At 41.7% G+C, this 19,788-nt stretch overlaps 2 protein-coding genes across 5 annotated transcripts in view; both read right to left on the reverse strand.

Annotated features, from left to right (window-relative positions):
* Positions 1–5,061, reverse strand: part of MTCL3 (MTCL family member 3) — a 56,828-nt gene extending 51,767 nt beyond the window's left edge. For 2 of the 4 annotated variants that reach the window (XM_023558458.2, XM_064290603.1), the window contains exons 1-3: positions 4,535–5,058; positions 1,632–2,848; positions 960–1,184 (exon numbers count right to left, since the gene is read on the reverse strand). In XM_023558458.2, the coding sequence (XP_023414226.1) occupies positions 960–1,184; positions 1,632–2,798 (1,392 nt within the window). In that variant the 5' untranslated portion in view covers positions 2,799–2,848; positions 4,535–5,058. Of the gene's footprint in view, positions 1–959; positions 1,185–1,631; positions 3,412–4,534 lie in introns of those variants that run through there. The other 2 variants (XM_064290617.1, XM_023558441.2) reach the window with 2 other exon arrangements.
* C1H6orf58 (chromosome 1 C6orf58 homolog) overlaps positions 4,889–19,788 on the reverse strand; it is a 90,584-nt gene continuing 75,684 nt past the window's right edge. Inside the window, exon 6 of the mRNA XM_064294820.1 lies at positions 4,889–5,043. Within this exon, the coding sequence (XP_064150890.1) occupies positions 4,889–5,043 (155 nt within the window). The remainder of the gene's footprint in view (positions 5,044–19,788) is intronic.

Consider the following 19,788-nt stretch of genomic DNA (forward strand, 5'->3'; position numbering starts at 1 on the left):
CTAATAATAATCTCTACCTTATTATTAAAAAAAACTTTTTATAGGCTTTTTTTTATTTTTGAGAACTAAATGAGATAATAATGTACATAACAATGCTTGTCATGGTGCCTGTTGCATAGCAACCTCTCATCAAATATTAGGAAAAGGAAAAAAATCATACAATGACTTCCATAAAGTGTTTTCTCATAGCTTTTTAAAAAAATCAAATATAGGATAATAACATCTGCCTTTCATATTTTGATGAGGTTAATATTATTAAAATTATACACATTTGGTTGTTTAAGGCCACGAAGGTAACATCTGGTTTGCACTGTCAATGAATCTGCTTCTGGTCAAACAACTAAACAGATCACACCTGTCTTAAAGAAAAAAAAATGCATTTCACTGCTGAGATTTCTTCACTGGGGAAGCTTCTAAAGGAGCAACTTTCCATTGAGAATTTACTTCACTCTTCCAGTGCTAAGTACAGAAAGGAAAGAGTCCTGAAAGAAGGGGTGGGTATGGGGGGGCTGAAACTTGCAGAGAGAAATCCTAACCCTGGTGTCTGTTGTGTTGCTATTCTGGGCCCGATCGCGTTAAGTAGTCCTCATTGCGTTGCTTTGAGTGCCTGAATCCACCTCTCCTTCATTTGGGAAACAGACTAGGGAAGCTAGATCAAGGCCAGAGCCTGTGTTCCGCCACGCCCTTGTTTCTGCTCCGGAGGGGGGCACGCCCTTCTCCCACTAGCTCCGGAAAAGCCACTGTTACTCCTAGGAAAGCCAGGTCGCTCTCCATAAAGCCCTCCACATACTCGACTCTTCAGACTCACCTGTCCCCCTATCCGGGAGCCTGACATTTCGTAGTCAGCATTACGAAACTCCATACCCCACTGAAGGCCTTTCAGTGCTAAGAGGCCTTGACCAGAGTCCCCCACTCACCGCCCTATCGCGCGCCTTCAAGCCCCAGTGCCCGCCCCAGACCTTGAGGTCCTGCTCCAGGCTGCGCAGCAGCTCCCCGTCGATTTCCCCAGTCTGCGCGTAGCGGAGCCTTTTGCGCTCGGCTTTGCGGAGGCGGTACTGCAGGATCCGACAATTTTTGTTGGCTCTCTCCAACTCGTGGCGCATTTCCTGCAGCTGACACGCATCTTCCTCGAAGAAAGTGTCCCTCATCTCGTCCATCTCGGTCCTCAGCTCATCGATCTCGTTCTGAGGCGGTAACAGGCCGCGGGTCAAAATCAGCCTCGTCCCCAGTTCCTCCGACTTGCACCGGGCACACCCCATCCCAGCTCCAAATTCTTAGCTTTACTGCCCCCTCTCCTTGAGATAGACGTGCCAAGGAGCTGAGCGAAGGGGACGAAAACTAAGAAAATGGGCCCTCTTTAGGCCTTCTCTCGCTCTTTCACTCTAGATGCTTTCACGAAAATGTGGGGCAAACCATTATAATAAGAGGAAGGAAGGCCTAGATTTGGATTTAAATTAAACCCTAATGATCTCAATCTCAGGTTCTGTTTCGAACCTGGGAAAGGCCTACGAACTCCCCTCCCTCATAAGGCTCCCGAGCAGTTTAGCAACCTCTCACATCCGCCAGACACGCCCTACCCATCCAAGGCCCGCACCTCCCCTCCCCCACCCGGTTCCCCTCACCTCCCTCACCTTGAGAGTCTCGTTCTCCTCCCGAAGCTTCTCCATCTCCTCCTGCATTTCTTCTTGCTCCTGGAGCTGCTGCGGGTGCGGCTGCGAGGAAGGGGGCGCCGCTGCCTGCATGCCCCCACCGCTCGAGCCGCCCTCTGTGCTCTGCTGGGGGCCTTCCGCCGCCGCCGCCATCAGGGAGGCGGAAGGGACCGCAAGGGGCTCGCAAACGGCAGTGGCGCCGGCCACCGGGGAGCTGCGGCTGTTGCTGCCGCCGCCGTTCTTGGTGTGCATCTGAGCTGCGGCGGCCGCCGCTGCCGCCCGCTCCTTCTTGAGGTGAAACTGGATGAGCTCAGACTGCAGACATCCTTCCTTCCAGTAGCTCCCTCCGCCGCTGCTGGCACCCCCGGCAACGCCGCTTCCGGCGTTTCTGCCGCTGAGGCCTGGGGTTTTGCCCGCGGAAGATGAGGACGGCGAAGGGGAGGCCTCCTCCCCGCTGCTGCCGCCCCTCTGCGGAGCGCGCACGCCTTTCCCTCGCCAGCCCCTGGGCGGCGGCGGCGGCGGCGGCTGCGGAGCGCCCCCCTCCCTTTCTCCGGAGCCGCCGCCGGCTCCTCCTCCCTCCCCGCCCCCTCCTCGTCCTTCCCGGGGCGGAGGGGGTTCCCCGAGTTTCGAAGGCACCGACTCTGACTCCCGGGGCGACTCTTCCGGCTGGCCCGGCCTCTTGCCGCTCACACCGGCCAGGGTTGCCGCGAAGACTGCTTCAGCACCAGCCGCCGGTTGGACAGCTCCGGACCCAGCGCCTTTGGGCGCCGGGGGCGCCGCCTTCTCAGCCCCGCCTCCGCCTCCCCGGACGCTGGTCGCAGGCGCCGCTCGGTTCCCGGTCTTGTTGCCTTGCTGCTGCAGCTGCAGCTGCAGCTGCTGCTGCCGGACAGAATTGAGTTTGGTGCCTGCCCCCACCGGGGACCGGGTGGCCGCGGTTGTCTGTCGAGCCGAATTGTCCTTCGGCCTGGCGGGTGACTGAGCTCGCTGCTGCTTTCTGCTGCTACCCTCCGGGTGCAGGCGAGCCTCAGTGGCGGCGGCGGCGGCTGTGGCGGCGCCTGAGGCTGCAGCGGCAGGGGCAGCACCCCCGGTCGGTGGCTGACTCATGGCCGTGTAGGGAAAACCTACCAGATGCGATTTGGAATCGTCCATTACCAAGTCATCCTCTTCCCTCCTCGCCGCCACAAACCTTCTTTTCTAAGCTGCGACAGAGACAAAAGAAAGGAAGTACACAGCATGTCTGCATGGCTAAAGAGCAAAGGATGATTTTGCTGTTCAAGAGAAGCCCTTGAATATGATGAGATTTGAAAGGCGCCTAATAAAAGCTTTGCTCTTAAGGGAGAAAAAGGACCAAACCTTGATGCAGAGCTGTCATTTCTTATTTTGCCGAGGGAGGCGCTGTCTCCATCTCACTCCACCCCAGTAAAATGATGACAAATCTGAAAGCGGCAGAACCTAACATATTCTCACAGTAGCAGGTTTTGGAAAGGGTGAGATACAGAATCAAAAAGAAATTGATGAAAACGGAGACTATAAAAAAGAAGAGGAAAGAGCAAGAGATAACTTCAAAAGGAAAAGGTGATGTCCACATGCTAGAATTGTCAGCACATGCTTTTTCTGCTTTGGTATTCTTCAGTATCAAATGAGCATTTAAAGCCCAGTGTAGTGGAGAAAGTTTTATTTAATTAGTATTCCCAAGTTTCAAATAGAGATAAAGGGTTACTATTCAGGTTCCCTGAGAAAAAATTGTATGGGTTAATGACTTTTCTGTCACAGCTCCAATCCCTAATGTTGTCTTTGTTTAGAGAAATACACCCACTTTCCTTTAAGCTAGAAATGAAAGAAAACATAATGAATTACTTTAACTAAATCATCCTCAGGTTTAAGAAAATAATAGCATTAAGAATCACCTATATTTGTTAGGCATTCACAATCATAAAGAGATTTTTTTTTTTTTTAGCTTTGGGAAATAATTTTTAAAATACTTAAATAGAAAAATCAATGGGCTGTCTGCAGTCCCTTATGTTACAAGTGAGGACTTTTTCTATATTTACTGACTTTGATAATTGCTGTGAATCATTTTAGTTTCAAGTGTAATTGCTAAATATATAAATATCTTCATTCGCAAGCATCTTTGAAGTGCTTGGATCATCGGGGGCACAGCTGTAGTTTTAAATGTCTGTTTTCTTCTACAGAGCTAAATTTTCATGTAGAATAACACTGCACCCAGGAAGGTAGTGCATCCTCACTCATGGTGGTGAAGTCAGTCTCCATTGTATCTTCTTCCAAAATAAATCCATCACTGGCTTAGTCAGTCTGGAAAACTGCAAGCCACTGCCTTGTGATTTCTTCTCCCTTATAATTCAGCCAGCTAGTCAACTAGAAACTTTTTCCTTAAAAATATTTTTTTTTTCTGAAGAACTGAAAATGGCATGACTAGGCAGAATGTTCTGCTTTTAAAAATTCTTCCTATTAAGAGGAGGTGCCTGCCAGTCACTTTACTTGCATTATTCATGTTATCATCTATTTTCAGTATCATAACTTAGTCAACCTGCAGTCATTTCTCATTTTATAAAGAAATATTATTGGAAGGTGCCCTCCTATCTCTCTCTTTCCTCGATCTCCTTACAACTCACTTTGGGAAACAATAGAGAACAAAGAAAACACTAAAGAAAAAAAAAAGTTACCCATCAACTTATGTTGTACATCTTCTCTGGGAACCATAACGCTCTTAGAATGTCTGGCCTACTTGATCCTAACGGGTCACAATAAACGAGAGCTACCCTGTTGCCAGTACAACCTTATTTTATTTCTAATTAGGCAGAACCACCTCGGACCTGGAACGCAATCAGGGAATGCTTAAACCCAGGTCCCCACACAGCTTTTACCTAGGAGAAAGCTCGCGTTCCCGGACCTCGGTTCCACAATGAAAGGTACCTGGCAGCTGTCACGTGGTCCTCACAAAGTGACAGGATGCTGCGTCTCTTGAAGGCTTCTCCCGTGGAAATCGCCACCCAAGCAACCCCAGCCGAGACTAAATCAGCATTTAGAAACTCAGGTTTCATCTGCTCGCTGACCCATCCCATCTCTCATCCTTATCCCTTTAGAAATCCAGAACTGCTCACTTCTCAGCAGGGGCGATGTTTCCGAAGTTGAAGCAAATCAACAGCGCTTTCCTTCTGATCTTCCCAGGACTCAGGATTTACCGTGTTTTCCAGAGCTAAGGAAAGTTCAACTTCGTCTTATCTGCGACTTTCTGGCTGAGCACGACTTGGGCCCGCTAGCCCCAGTTCCACACCCACGGGATTTCTCCAAACAAAGGCGTTAATGTCAGCGCGCAGCGGCCCCCCGCGCGCGTTAATTCCCGGCGGTCGGCGGCTGGGCTGGATCTGAAGCTCTGAGCGGGCGAACCCACGAGGTATCAAGCCGTGCCAGACGCTCCCCAGGAAGTGCAGTGATATTCATGAGCTGACTTCACCGGCCTGGATAGGCGAGGGGCGGGACTGCAAGGGAGAAGTAACCAAAGAGAGGTTAATTTGAAAAAGAAAAAGAGGGCGGGGGCGTGGGGGGGGGGAGAAGACAAAAAGGCCAGAGCCACTCCCGAGACGCGAGAGCTATCGCCGCGCTTCAAGTCTTTGCTCCGCTCCCATATCCAGAACTGGCCGCAGCTTCCAAAACCGCTTGAAAACGAATGTACTGGTTTTTGCAAAGCTTTGTTCTGGTCTGGATCAATTTCCATCAATTATTCATTTGAGCTCTTTTCCCAGGGAGGCGGATTGCAAGAGCCGTCTGGACGTGATTGACGTCTCCTGATGCAGCCGCGAGGCGCTGGCGGACGGCTGCTGGGAGTTCTCTTTGTTCACTCATGTTAATTCTCAGTCGAGCTTTCCACGCGGTGCTTCTTCCCCACCCCCATTCCGGGCGGAGTCAGCAGACGTCGGTTCCACGAGTAGATAATGGTTGCCAGACTCACCATCGCACAGACAAAGGGCTCTTGAGAAGCCACGACAAATTTCGTGCGAACAGAATAAATACCGATTTACGGAGAAGGTTTACGGACGGGTTTGCCCTGATGCATTTTCCTCCCTCTTATGTTAAGTTTCAGGCTCCATTGGAAGACAAGGAGCAATTGCTAGAATTCATGGTCTTTATGTCAGCGCACGTGGGTAACAGGAATCAGGAAAAGTGTTTATGTATAAGATACGAGTTTAAAAAAGAATTCAGAATAGATGGCTTTGCAATTTACACTAGTTCATATTGTTCCACAGTAATAATATTTTTGAAATTTGACTGGAAAATTCTCTTTTCTCCCTCAAAAAAAATTTTTTTTTTCAATTTTATAGGGACTTCTCCGCTACCCTTAAGAATTCCATTGTGATCTAGAAGGTGAGGATAAGCACTGCTTTGGAAAGTGCATTTTCTAAAATTATAGTTCTTTTCCATTAAATATAGGAGCATTTAGGTAAAAGGAGGTTAGTGTCTTGAAATAATCGTTTGTGCTAACATGAATTTTAGTATAAGTAATTTTATTTTCCAAGTGCAACATCTTGCATTAAAAATGAAATAAAAACACTTTAGAAGTAGTTTTCATACAGGCAATATCATTAAAGCAAAATAAAAATATGCTCAATCCATGGCGAGTAATATCTCCAGTGGCATATAAGACAAAGATGCTATCACAATAAAATCATTTTTGTATTCACTTATTCAAAAATACGTATTAAGTGACTATTGTGTGCCCAGCACTGTCCAAGGTGCTGGGGATGCAGCGATAAGAGAAGAAATGGTCCCTGTGATAGGAAGGCTCAAGAATGTTGGTGAGAATTGAGATAATTGCCTTATTCCCCTTTAAATATTTTTGAGAGGTGGAAGAGTGACATCTATAATAAATATAAAGGTCGGACTTTTACTAAACTAAAAAAAAAAAAAAAATTGCCATCGAGTGGATTCCAACTGATAGCGACCCTAAAGCACAGAGTAGAACTGCTCCATAGGGTTTCCAAGGAGCAGCTGGTGGATTTGAACTGCTGACCTTTTGGTTAACAGCCAAGGAAAAAAGTGAAATGTAGTTACAGTTTATCTGGAATTTATATTGGACAACATGTCATTACTTACCCAAACTTGACTTGTAATTTCCTTAATAAATACTAAAACCCACAGGTCTTATTCAACAAAAATGGATAAAAATATTTTTCCAAGCAGTCCTTACAAATAAAATATTGATGTTATGAATGTAGTGTTAGGACAAAAAAATAAAAACAAAAACATACTGTTCTTCTCTGAGAACTTGCGCTCTCTTCCTTCATCTAAGTTTCAATTTTTTCCTAAAGTGGTATTATTAATTTCAATGCAGTTAGTAACATAAATCTAACAAAAATAAAAATACATTACTATACTTGACTAAATGAAGCAGAGTGTCTAAGTGTTTTATTTTCTAATTATTATGCAATTCCAAGGTTGAGAAAAGAAAATAATAGTGAATAAGTATGCGTGTGTATTAGGTGTTGGTCCCAACTCATAGAGACCGTATGTACAACAGAATGCAACACTGTCTGGCCTGTGCCATCTTCACAACCATTACTGTGTTTGAGCCCATTGTTGCAGCCACTGTGTCAATCTATCTCACCGAGGGTCTTCCTCTTTTTCACTGACCCTCCACCTTACCAAGCATGATGTCCTTCTCCAGGGACTGGTCCCTCCTGGTAACATGTCCAAAGTACATGAGATGAAGTCTTGCCATCCTTGTCTCTAAGGAGTATTCTGACTATACGTCTTCCAAGATGAATTTGTTCATTCTTCTGAAAAACAACAACAAAAAACTCAAACCTGTTGCCATCGAGTCGATTCTGACTCATAGTGACTCTAATCTTCTAACAGTCCATGGTATATTCAATATTCTTTGCCAGCACCATAATTCAAAGGCATTGATTCTTCTTTGGTCTTCCTTATTCAACATCCAGCTTTCACACGCATATGAGGTAATTGAAAACACCATGGCTTGGGTCAGGTGCACCTTAGTCTTCAAGGTGATGCGTCTTCACTTTCTAACACTTTAAAGAGGTCTTTTGCAGCAGATTTGCCCAATGCAATACATCATTTGGTTTTCTGAGTGCTGCTTCCATGGGCATTGATTGTGGATCCAGGTAAACTGAAATCCTTGACATCATCAATCTTTTCTCCACTTATGATATTGCTTATTGGTCCAGTTGTGAGGATTTTTGTTTTCTTTTTACTGAGTGCAATCCATTCTGAACACTGTAGTCTTTGGTCTTCAAGAATAAGAAATATTAAAGATGCTTCTTTATTCTTGTAAATATGGATAAGATATGGAACTTTTGAAACACTTGTATGGCTTATTATCCTATTTGCTAGTTAAGATTATATTTCTCCAGTTAAGAAAACTCAAAGCAGGCAGGCCAACTGACCTTTTAATGTCTGTTTGAAATAATGAATCATCCACACTGTAATACAGGAAGATATGGATCTTTGATGAAGGGAAGAAGGCTAAAGTCTCAACTTAAATGCCCTTAAGAAATACGTAGCTTATAATGCCTACCTCTCAATTTTCATGACATTAGCTATATAATGATATCTTTATCTGTTTAGCTGTACAGGTTGCAAAACTCTTTCATTTTGTATACTCAAAATGTGAAGTAGCTATTTTCTCTAAATGTGGAGTAGCTGAGGTTTAATTATGTGACGTGACTTACTCAAGTTCGATTTCACAATCGCAACTTGAACTTGGTTCCTTTCCTCAGTCAAGTGTACTTCTTATACAGGTAGCCCCTGTCTTTGTCACCTAGTACTGCTGTAACAGAAATACCACAGGTGGATGGCTTTAAAAAACAGAAATTTATTCTCTCACAGTCTAGGAGGCCAGAAGTATGAATTCAGGGTGGCAACTCCAGCGGAAAGCTTTCTCACTCTGTCAGCTCTGGGGGAACATCCTTGTCATCAATCTTCCCTGGTCAAGGAGCTTCTTAGCACAGGGACCCCAGGGCCCAAAAGATGCGCTATTCTCCTGGTTCTTGGTTCGTGGTGGTATGTCTCTCTGCTCGCTTCTCTCTTTTGTATCTCCAAAGAGATTGGCTTTAGACAAAACCTAATCTTGCAGATTGAGTCCTACCTCATTAATGTAATTGCTGCTAATTCCACCTTATTAACATCATAGAGATAGGATCTATAACAAAGGAAAATCACATCAGATGACAAAATGGTGAACAGTCGCACAATACTGGGAATCATAGACTAGACAAGTTGGCATATATTTTGTGGGGACGTAATTCAATCTATAACAGTCCCCAACTGATGTTGTATTGGAGTTACAAGAATAGCACCTACCAGTGTCTATTTTGTTTTGTGTTACTTCTGATGGTTAGTAGCATGTACTACATACAATGTTGCAATGTGTAATTTGATGATGTAATTATTCTTATGCCAACCCCCAAAGACAAATAAAGATAGGATTTATAAAGATACTGAAAATAAAAGGCAATAACAATGAAAAAAAAAAAGAGGTATTCAACTAATGTCAGAACTGACTTATGACAGAATCTTCAGAACCGAGCAGGGGCTACCTATACTCTTCCCAGATGCCACTTTTTCATACCATAACTTAAAAATGTGTATCTCTAAGCCCAGTTTTGCATTTGTATCCTAGACCAATCTTCACCTATTTATAGAATGTCCTCATTTACAGATGACACCATCACCTCAAACACCATATGAAATTTTTTCTCCTCTAAGTAGTATCATTTGGAAACCCTGGTGGCATAGTGGTTAAGTGCTACAGCTGCGAACCAAAGGGTCGGCAGTTTGAATCCTCCAGGAGCTCCTTGGAAACTCAATGGGGCAGTTCTACTCTGTCCTGTAAGGTTGCTATGAGTTGGAATGAACTCCACAGCACTGGGTTTGGTTTTGGTTTAAGTAGTATCATTTATATACTATGTTTCTTTTAGTGAAAAAAATGCATTACACATGTATTCTTCTTTTAGTGAAACTATCATTCGATGCTTTCCTACTAAACATTGGTTTCTTCATTGCTTTATTGTTTTCCTTCTCTTCTGTATCCATTTTTTCCTTCTTTTAAAATGCCTCTCAGGCTTACTTTCTCATTTTTCTTTCCTTTGTAGTCACTACCAAAATCTAGACCCTCATAATTCTGTATCCAGCCTGCTGCAACTCTTTCCTATACCAAATGAAACATTCTTTCTCCCAAACTCACGCTGTCTAATGCTGCCAGTTTACACTTTTACTAAGCACCACTTTGCTCATGTCACTCTGCTTCTCGTCATGACATCATTCCAGACTCTTCTTCTGGGATTTCAAGGAACTGCATTATTACCACCCTGTAACAAAATGTACTTCCTAACACATTAGTACACATACCCCTGCCCCAGTTAAACTTTTTTATCTCTTTTTCCCATAAGTATGAAGGGTTCATTTTGCTTCTGTACCTTTCCAGAACAAGGGGAAACTACCTGGGTTACAGTCATGAAAGATGTGCATCAGGGTTGTATCTTTCACCATACCTATTCAATACGTATGCTGAACAAATCATCCGAGAAGCTGGACTATTAGAAGAAAAACAGGGCATCAGGATTGGAGGAGGACTCAATAACAAGCTGCATTATGCAGATGACACTACCTTGCTTGCTAAAAGTGAAGAGTACTTGAAGCACTTACTGATGAAGATGAAAGCCTTCAGTATGGATTACACCTCAACATAAAGAAAACAAAAACCCTCACAACTGGACCAATAAACAACACCATGATAAACGGAGAAAAGATCGAAGTTGTCAAGGATTTCATTTGACTTGGATCCACAATCAACACCCATGGAAGCAGCAGTCAAGAAACTGAAAGACACATTGCACTGCAAAAAACATCTTTAAAGTGTTGAAAAGCAAAGATGTCACCTTGAAGACTAAGGTGTGCCTGACCCAAGCCATGGTGTTTTCAATCACCTCATATGTGAGCGAAAGCTGGACAATGAATAAGGAAGACCGAGGAAGAATTGACCCTTTTGAATCGTGGTGTTGGTGAATATACCATGGACTGTGAAAAGAATGAACAAATCTGTCCCGGAAGAAGTGCAGCCAGAATGCTCCTTAGGTGCAAGGATGGCAAGACTACATCTTACATACTTTGGACATGTTGTCAGGAGGCATCAGTCCCTGGAGAAGGACATCATGCTTGATACAATAGAGGATCAGCAAAAAACAGGAAAACCCTCAAGGAGATGGATTGACACAGTGGCTGCAACAATGAGCTCAAGCATAGCAACAACTGTGAGGTTGGAGCAGAAATGGGCAATGTTTTGTTCTGTTGTACAAAGGGTCGCTATGAGTCAGAACCAACTTGATGGCACCTAACAACAGCAACAACAACTTTTCCTCCTGTTTAGCATGTCCTCCTTCCTCTCCTATCCAAAAGCTATCCATATTTTAAGGCTCAGCTTAAGTTTTAAATCCCTCTGTCACATGAACTTGGGCAAACTATTTAATCTTTCAGAAGTTCAGTTTTGTTTTGTTTTTACTGTTTCACTCATTTATATATACATTTATCATGTACTGTTGAATTCATGTTATTAATAGTACCTAATTTATGTCATTATTATTATAAAATAGTGAAAGTAGTTCTTATCACAGTGCATGGAACTTAGTAATAATAACTAACAATGAATGACAATTACTATGTGCCTGGGACTATAAGCTATTGATAAATGTTAGCTCACATTATTATCATTAATATTTTATCAATATTATTATACTATTTACACCAAGTTTAACCATTTGTGAACTCCCATAGAACTAATAACTAACATCACACTGCTAGACACACTAGGTTAGTGTTAGATTATTTCATAACTGTTCATCCAGATGATAAATATCTCAAAACAATACTCCTGTTTCTCTCATTATCTCCACCAGAAAAGTGAGCACATAGAAACTGGTCAATATATACTGACTGATTGGTAGAGACCTTATTATAGAGAAAGGCTGATGTATTCAGATCCATTTTCTATTTTTGGAGAGTCATTTAACTTGGAGATGTGCCATTGTCCTAACTTCTCCTGGCATATGTATGTAGTCAAGAGCCACATTTGCTCTCTGTAAATTTTAGATAATAATTGATGAATCATAGACTCCTGGGTTTGTAAATATCAGGATTCATCTCTTTATCTCTACGCAAACTACCTAAACCATATTATACATTGGGTTTACCTTCATTTCAGACACCTCAATAAAAGCTATTCTACAATCTCTCAGAGTAAATGTACACATTATAGTTTAACAGTATGAATCACATATTGGATTAAGGCTGCTTTGTGAATGGCAGTGTGTGTACACATCTGTCAGCATTGCACACACTGATAGGCCATGCCTCAAACTTCCTGGCGAACATTAGACTACTAGGAATGAGACACATACACTTGCTGGCATCAACCATACTGTGAGTGCTATGTTCATCTGTGATCAAGCCACGCACATGACATACTTACACAGTGTTGGCAAAGTGAAAGCCATGATTATTGTTTACAGAAACCAAAAGACAAACCAAACCCACTGTGGAGTCTATTTTGATTCATAGTGACACTATAGGACAGAGTAGAACTGCCCCATGTGGTTTCCAAGGAAAGGCTGGTGAATTTGAACTGCCGGCCCTTTGGTTAGCAGCCAAGTCCTTAATCAGGGCTTCTATTTACAGAAAGCAATCACTAAACAATAACAAGAGATTCCCAAAAGAGAACTGCTTACCATTCCCTAAATTACCCGTGTCCATTCTTATGCTGCTGGGCAGAAGCAGCCGTGGTTCATATCAGATGCTGTATTCCTGTCACCACTACCTTGGGCTACTGCTAAGCTGCTTGGGGCAGGGAAGGTGGTGAGCAGGGCTCCCAAGGCTTCTGCTCTGCCACTGGGCCTCACTGTTGGATGGAGACCTCTGCATAGGGTCTTCTGAGCCTCTGCTACTGGGCTCTTCTAAGCCTCTGCTTTTGGCTCACCCCACACTACTTGCTATCGCAACTGTGGGACTCTCTTTCCCCTTACCCAGTACCCCACTGCCTGGTGGAGGTGGGAGTGGGGGTTGGTATGCAACACCTGCACAGGGCACACTGAGGCCTCTGCCCAGTTCTTTTAGCTCCTTGGGCAAGCCTTCTGGCCAGAGGCACTCAGTTCTCTCTCCTTGGGCCAGGCAGGCTCATTGCTGCTGCCTCTCGTGTTAACTCTTTCTTTTGGGCCTAAGAGGTTCTCAGCACAGGTATTGCTGGTCCTTGATTCAAAAGATGCACTCTGCTCCAGACTCTTCTTAATGGTATTTAAGTTCCTTTTAACCTCTGTGGTATTAGCCCTTATAAGCCTAGCAGGATAGCAAAACCAGCCAATCCCCTTGATTAGGCCACAGTCACCTCATTTGCCTTGTCCTGAGAGAATTTTTGGCACCTTACTTGCATAATTCCAGCCAATGTATTTCGACCGTTTAATAATTCTTTATCTCACCTACTATGGATCTTCCTGCAGCTCTCAGCATTCATCAATAATTAAACTGCCCTAATATGAAAACACTTTTTTTTTTTTTTAATATGAAAACACTAGGCCCATTCTTATTGTGCCAAACCAAGAAGGATGACAATCCTGCATGACTCTGTACTTCACAGGGAAATTTTAGTCCATGTTTTGTATTACTACTTCGTCACTTCACCTGTGTTGTCTGAAAAAAATTTTCAAGGGTCCTCTGCATAGGCATAATCTAGCAAAGATCCTACTAACGGGAAATGGATTTGGTAGATTTGATATTTATTTCTGGCTGAATATTTAAGTAAAATGTAAAAGTAATATTGCAATATTCAATTGGTCCAGTTATAAAAAAAAAAAAATAGGAAACTGCACCTATATTTTATATTCTTATATCTTAACTATTTTGTTGTTCCGAAGTATCAGAGAGATTTTAGTTCAAAGTGGTCGCATATTTTAGATATTATAATATGCTATGCTGTTGTTCTTGTCATGTGCTGTCATGTCGATTCTGACTCATAGTGACCTTATTGGACAGAGTAGAACTGCTTCACAGGGCTTTGTAGGCTGTAATCTTTACGGGAGCAGATCACCAGGCCTTTTCTCCCATGGAGCTGCTGGTGGGTTCGAGCCATTCAACTTTCATTTAGCAGCTGTGTGCTTAAACATTGCACCAACCGTGCTCCTTATGCTATGCTAAGGTCATATTTCTTTTTTAACTCTGGCAATTTGATTCTTAGTTTTATATGTAAGTATCAAGGACTAAGACTATGCATGACATAAGGTGAGTTAACATGCTCTATGGGATGTTAAGATTTAAATTGTATTACTTTACATATCATGCTACTGGCTAGAGATAGAGAAACTAAAGAAATAAACCTGTTAAAATACAGAGGTAGCATTGCAGATCATTGGGGGAGATTATGGATTATTTAATAAATGATGCTAAGACAAATGGTTAAATCTATGGAAACAAAAGAAATTGAGTCATATCATATGATAAACAAAAAACCCTTGGTAATAGATTCATGATTTAAATGTGAAAAGCAATTTTTTTAAACTTTTAGAAGAGAAATTAGGAAAATGTAGTTTTTAGTTTGAGATAAGAAACAATTTTTTTTAAAATAAGATTCAAAAAATGTACAACACAAATAGAAGTACTAATACATTCTATTGCTGTCGAGTCGATTCCTACTCATGGTGACCCTACAGGACAGAGTAGAGCTGCCTCACAGGGTTTCCAAGGCCGTAAATCTTTAAGGAAGCAGACTGCCACATCTTTCTCCTGCAGGAGTGGCTGGTGGATTCGAGCCACAGACCTTTTGGTTAGCAGTCAAGCACTTTAACCACTGTGCCACTAGGGCTAATAAATAAACACATTAGACTATATTAAATATAAGAATTTCCATTCATCAAAAGATAATATGAAAAAAGGATGAAAAGACAAGCCACAAACTTGGAGGAATAACTTCAAAAGTATAACAACAAAAAACTAGTATCCAGAATATTTAAATATGCTCTTACGAATCAATAAAAAATATTAACAGCTTAAAAGAACAAAGGTTAAAATACATGAGTAAGGAAACACAGAAAAACAAGCATAAATGGCCCATAAATATAGAATATACACTCGACATTGTTAGTAAAAAAAGAAATGTAAGTAAAAACACTTGGACTACCATGTCTTACCCAACATATTTTTAAAATATTAAAAAGTCTGTAAAGCTAAGTATCAAAATGGATATGAAGCAACAGCAAAGCTTATATATGGCTGGTAGGATTAAGGTACATTCCACTTGGTAAACAATGTAATAGGCAGAAACGTTGAAGATGCAAGATTTCTACAATTTGGCTCCTCCAAACATAGAAGCAGAACTTCTTGCACACGTTTACCATAATGTGTGTTCCTAGAGACACTTGTAATCATGAAAATGTAGAAGAGACGCAAATAAATATATTGCAATATATTCATTGAATGGAGTATTGCTGATCAGTGAAAATGAGTAAACTACAGCTACAAACATCAAAATAGATGGTTCTCAAGAACATAGAGTTAAGCAAAAGAAGCAAGTCACAATTTTTATACACAAAAACATACATAAGTTTAAAACATGCAAAAGTATGCAACATATTACTTAGGGAGTCATGCACAGACATGGAACTAGAACACAAAGTATAAAGGAGATGAAAACAAAATTCAGGATAATGGGTGACTGAGTGAGAGAAAAAAAGTAGTTTACGAGTAGGAATGGCTTCAGGAATAACTCAAATGCTTGAATCCTGTGCTCAAAGCTTATTTCCAATCTGTCTTTTTCCTCCTGGATCTCTGCTTTCCTTTGTGTTGGCTTTAAACTCTCAGGCAGACTCTCTGTGTATAGGGAACTACCAGGCTTCGCAGCCCCAGGAGGATAAGGACATCTCTTTTCTAGCAGCTCCAGCAAAATTCCAGGCATCGCTCTCATTATTCCGTGTTGAGTCTTGAGTCCACCCCTGCAATGGTCGTGAGAGGGTGTAATTATTACTACTAGGTCTGGATTACGGGTCGGCTGCTTAAGCTAGGCACTGGGTCAGTCTCGCCAGTCCCCATGGGCAGGGTGGGGGAATTCAGGGCCTAAATGAGTGTTAATGCTCTGTTACCAAAAGAATGGAATACTGATGCTGAGACGGCAAAACGATTTCAGCCATCTTAGATGAAATTTCTTATTTTGACCGATCGCATATTTCCAGGAAGAGACAGAACTTGCATAAAGCAGGTTGTAGTAGTAAATAAAAACATGCTTCCTTTGTATAAAGCTTTAAACTTGACACATTATTTTTTAATCTTTATCGCAGCCTGGTGAGATGTGATATTGGCAGGTTTTAGTATCTCTATTCTGACTTCTTTATGCACTCGAAAATCTCTATTCCCCTTTAACCTCTTTTTTTTTTTTTCTTCATAGCACTTATCTCCACCTGACATATCCTGTATTGATTTATTTGCTTATTGTCTATTTCCCTCCCTTTAGAAGGGGAGCTCCATGAGGGTAGAATTTTTTTTTTTTAATTGCTATATCCCCAGCATCTTAGTAGGACCTTAATAGGCATTGAAAAATATGCTTACTTTTTGAACAGATGGATGGAAGAATGGGTGGATGAAAAAAAAGAATGCATGAATAAATAAGAACAATACTTGATAGAAGTTTCAAATGCCAAAACAGAATTTTGTTTTGATAGGAAAAACAATAGGGATACATTGTAGATACTTGAGGGAGTAGAGATTATCTGACAGTCAAGAGCAGAGTAAATCTGAAGAAGACAAAAAGAGTAAGGAAGGAATTTCTATAATCTAATCTGAGATCATTATGTTAGCGAAACAGTTACAGAAGTGTAGAGAAAGTAATGAACTCATGTGAATTGGCTGAGTTGAGTTTAGTGGGGGGGGGGAGCGGGTGCAGCATTTCATAGATATTCCTAATATTGTACTAAGATCTGTAGAAAATTGGAAAGTGTTGGGGCCACTCCCAAAGAGGAAGAAATTGGGAAGTTAAGCTTGTTGTGTGAAATGACACAGCTAGGAGTTGGGGATGAGGAGCAGCTGTAGTTCAATGATAGTTTTTTTTTTTTTTTGATTATTATTATTTTGACTCCACAGCCCTCTTCATTGGTGTTATTTAGAGAAGGGTGAATAAACACAAAGTTTCCAGCCATAAAAGACTTTTCAAACCATGTGTTTTTCTTTTTATGTTTTAAATTGCTTCTCCATATATCACACAGCTGTAATTTGATCTGTAGACTAATCAACAGAGGAATGATCCTGTACTGCTCCAAATTAGTTTAGGGTGTGTTCCTGCTAGGTCTAAAAGAGTTGTAAACTAATCTACCAGTCCCCAGATTCCTTCTGGCTTTACCCCTCTAACCATGTCCCCATTTCAGTACAGCACATTTTGTAATGGAATCTTAACAGAGAGATAGAGGATCTGAATTGTTTTATTATTTGGGGGTTCTGCACTCGAACTAAGCATCTTCTGTTATTTTCTTTAATCTTAAACTCCGGAGAGTGTAAGTAATTCTTACTTCATTAGTTTATAAGGACTAAAATCAGAACCTTTATACATTAATGGAATAAAACCATACCACACATCTATCCTTCGAGCTATTGAAATCCCCAGTGGTAGGATTATCAGGGAGGACTGAGCCATTCAGATTGCCAGGATTGAGGGGATGATTGTAAGAGGTGACACTCATTTGCAGAGTGTTTGAAATTTCTGGGAAGGTTTAATCTGATAAGCCACAAGCTTTGAACTTATTAATTTCTTATTTACTGTCTTTTGGGCTTTTTTTTTTTTTTTTCTTTGTGGTGTGTTTCCTTGTTTGGTATTATATACGATAGGACTTAAACCTCAACAGATTTCAGAGGTAAGGACTTAAACTGTGAGGCTACTCTTTTGAGTGGATGTACTGAGTAGCCACAATCCAGAATTAAGAATGCCTTTGGCTTAATTGACCATAACCGAAATCAAACTGGGTTGGGCAAAAGATACATTTATTGGAGAAACATCTTATTATCAAATATGATTAAGAAATACAAATAACCAACCACTGGAAGGACAGCGTTGCCATGGGCTTTAGGAATAACTAGAACTGGGGGCAAGAACACTGCTAAGATTCTCTTTCTCAGCCTCTTCTGTCCTTCCCTCTGCTTTTCAGCTGGATTTTTTTTTTTTCCTACTCAAAGCTAGCCTCCTCAGCTTCCCACAGCACCTACATGTCACATATTTTTGCTCCCACTACTACAAAGATATGGCTGGCTTTTCTTAATTCCAGTTTGAAAAACCCCAGGGAAGGAGACTACATGGCTGTATTTAGGTCACATGCTCACCATGAAGCCAAGAGGCCATGATGCATGATGGGCCCGGCTTGAATCTGACGCCAGTTCCTGACCAGTCAATATCACAGGAGGTGTGGGGTTTGGGGAGTCAGATATGAAATAACGTAAGAATTCTCATTTGAACCATGTGGTCAAAGAGGGGAGAGGGGCAGCTCCAAGAAAAAAGGATATGTTGATCCAGAGAGGCAAGCAAACAAGCCATATTACTATAGTTTGCACTTAAAAACAAACCAAACCAAACCTGCTGCTGTCAAGTCAATTCTGACTCATAGCAACCCTAAAAAGAGACTTCAAGAAAGAGAAAGCCTTTATGTTTCTATAAACATTGATCTCCTACACGCTTGGCATTGTAAAGTTTCCTATTAGAGATTTATTCCTTTGGTTTAAGGCTACCACCTATATAAAAATTAAAAACAAAATAAAACAATTCCTGGACCTATGTGGCACATACTGGCAGTTCCCTGTTCAACAACCACCAAGCTGCACACTTTTTCCTTGCTGGCAGAGGAAATCTCTTTCTTTAGAGGCTGAAAATATCCCCAGAACCTGACACCACTTCTGGCACATGGTAGACACTCAATAAATCTCAAAGAACTAAGTGATTAATATTGTTGTTCTTAGGTGCCGTCGAGTCGGTTCCGACTCATAGTGACCCTATGCACAACAGAATGAAACACTGCCAGGTCCTGAGCCATCCTTACCATGGTTGCTATGCTTGAGCTCATTGTTGCAGCCACTCTGCCAAGCATGATGTCCTTCTCCAGGGACTGATCCCTTCTGACAACATGTCCAAAGTATGTAAGACACAGCTTCACCATCCTTGCTTCCAAGGAGCATTCTGGCTCTACTTCTTCTAAGACATATTTGTTCGTTCTTTTGGCAGTCCATGGTATATTCAATATTCTTTGCCAACAGCACAATTCAAAGGTGTCAATTCTTCTTTGGTCTTCCTTATTCATTGTTCAGCCTTCACATGCCTATGATGCAATTGAAAATACCATGGTTTCGGTCAGGTGCACCTTAGTCTTCAAGGTGACATCCTTGCTCTTCAACACTTTCAAGAGGTCCTTTGCAGCAAATTTACCCAATGCAATGTGTCTTTTGATTTCTTGACTGCTGCTTCCATGGCTGTTGATTGTGGATCCAAGTAAAACGAAATCAATGACAACTTCAATCTTTTCTCCATTTATCATGATGTTGCTCACTGGTTCAGTTGTGAGGATTTTTGTTTTCTTTATGTTGCAGTGCAATCCATACTGAAGGCTGTGGTCTTTGATCTTCATTAGTAAGTGCCTCAAGTCCTTTCCACTTTCAGCAAGCAAGGTTGTGTCATCTGCATAAAGCAGGTTGTTAATGAGCCTTCCTCCAATCCTGATACCCCATTCTTCTTCATATATTCCAGCTTCTTGGATTATTTGTTCAGCATACAGATTAAATAGCTATGGTGAAAGAATACAACCCTGATGCACACCTTTCCTGACTTTAAATCAGTCAGTATCCCCTTGTTCTGTCTGAACAATTGCCTCTTGATCTATGTAAAGGTTCCTCATGAGGACAATTAAGTGTTCTGGAGTTCCCATTCTCCACAATGTTATCCATAGTTTGTTATGAACCACACAGTCAAATGCTTTTGCATAATCAATAAAACACAGGTAAACATCCTTCTGGTATTTTGTGCTTTTAACCAGGTTTCATCTGACATCAGCAATGATATGCCTGGTTCCACGCCCTCTTCTGAAATCAGCCTGAATTTCTG

This window comes from Loxodonta africana, chromosome 1, assembly GCF_030014295.1.
Source record: "Loxodonta africana isolate mLoxAfr1 chromosome 1, mLoxAfr1.hap2, whole genome shotgun sequence".
Taxonomy (NCBI): Eukaryota; Metazoa; Chordata; class Mammalia; order Proboscidea; family Elephantidae; genus Loxodonta; species Loxodonta africana.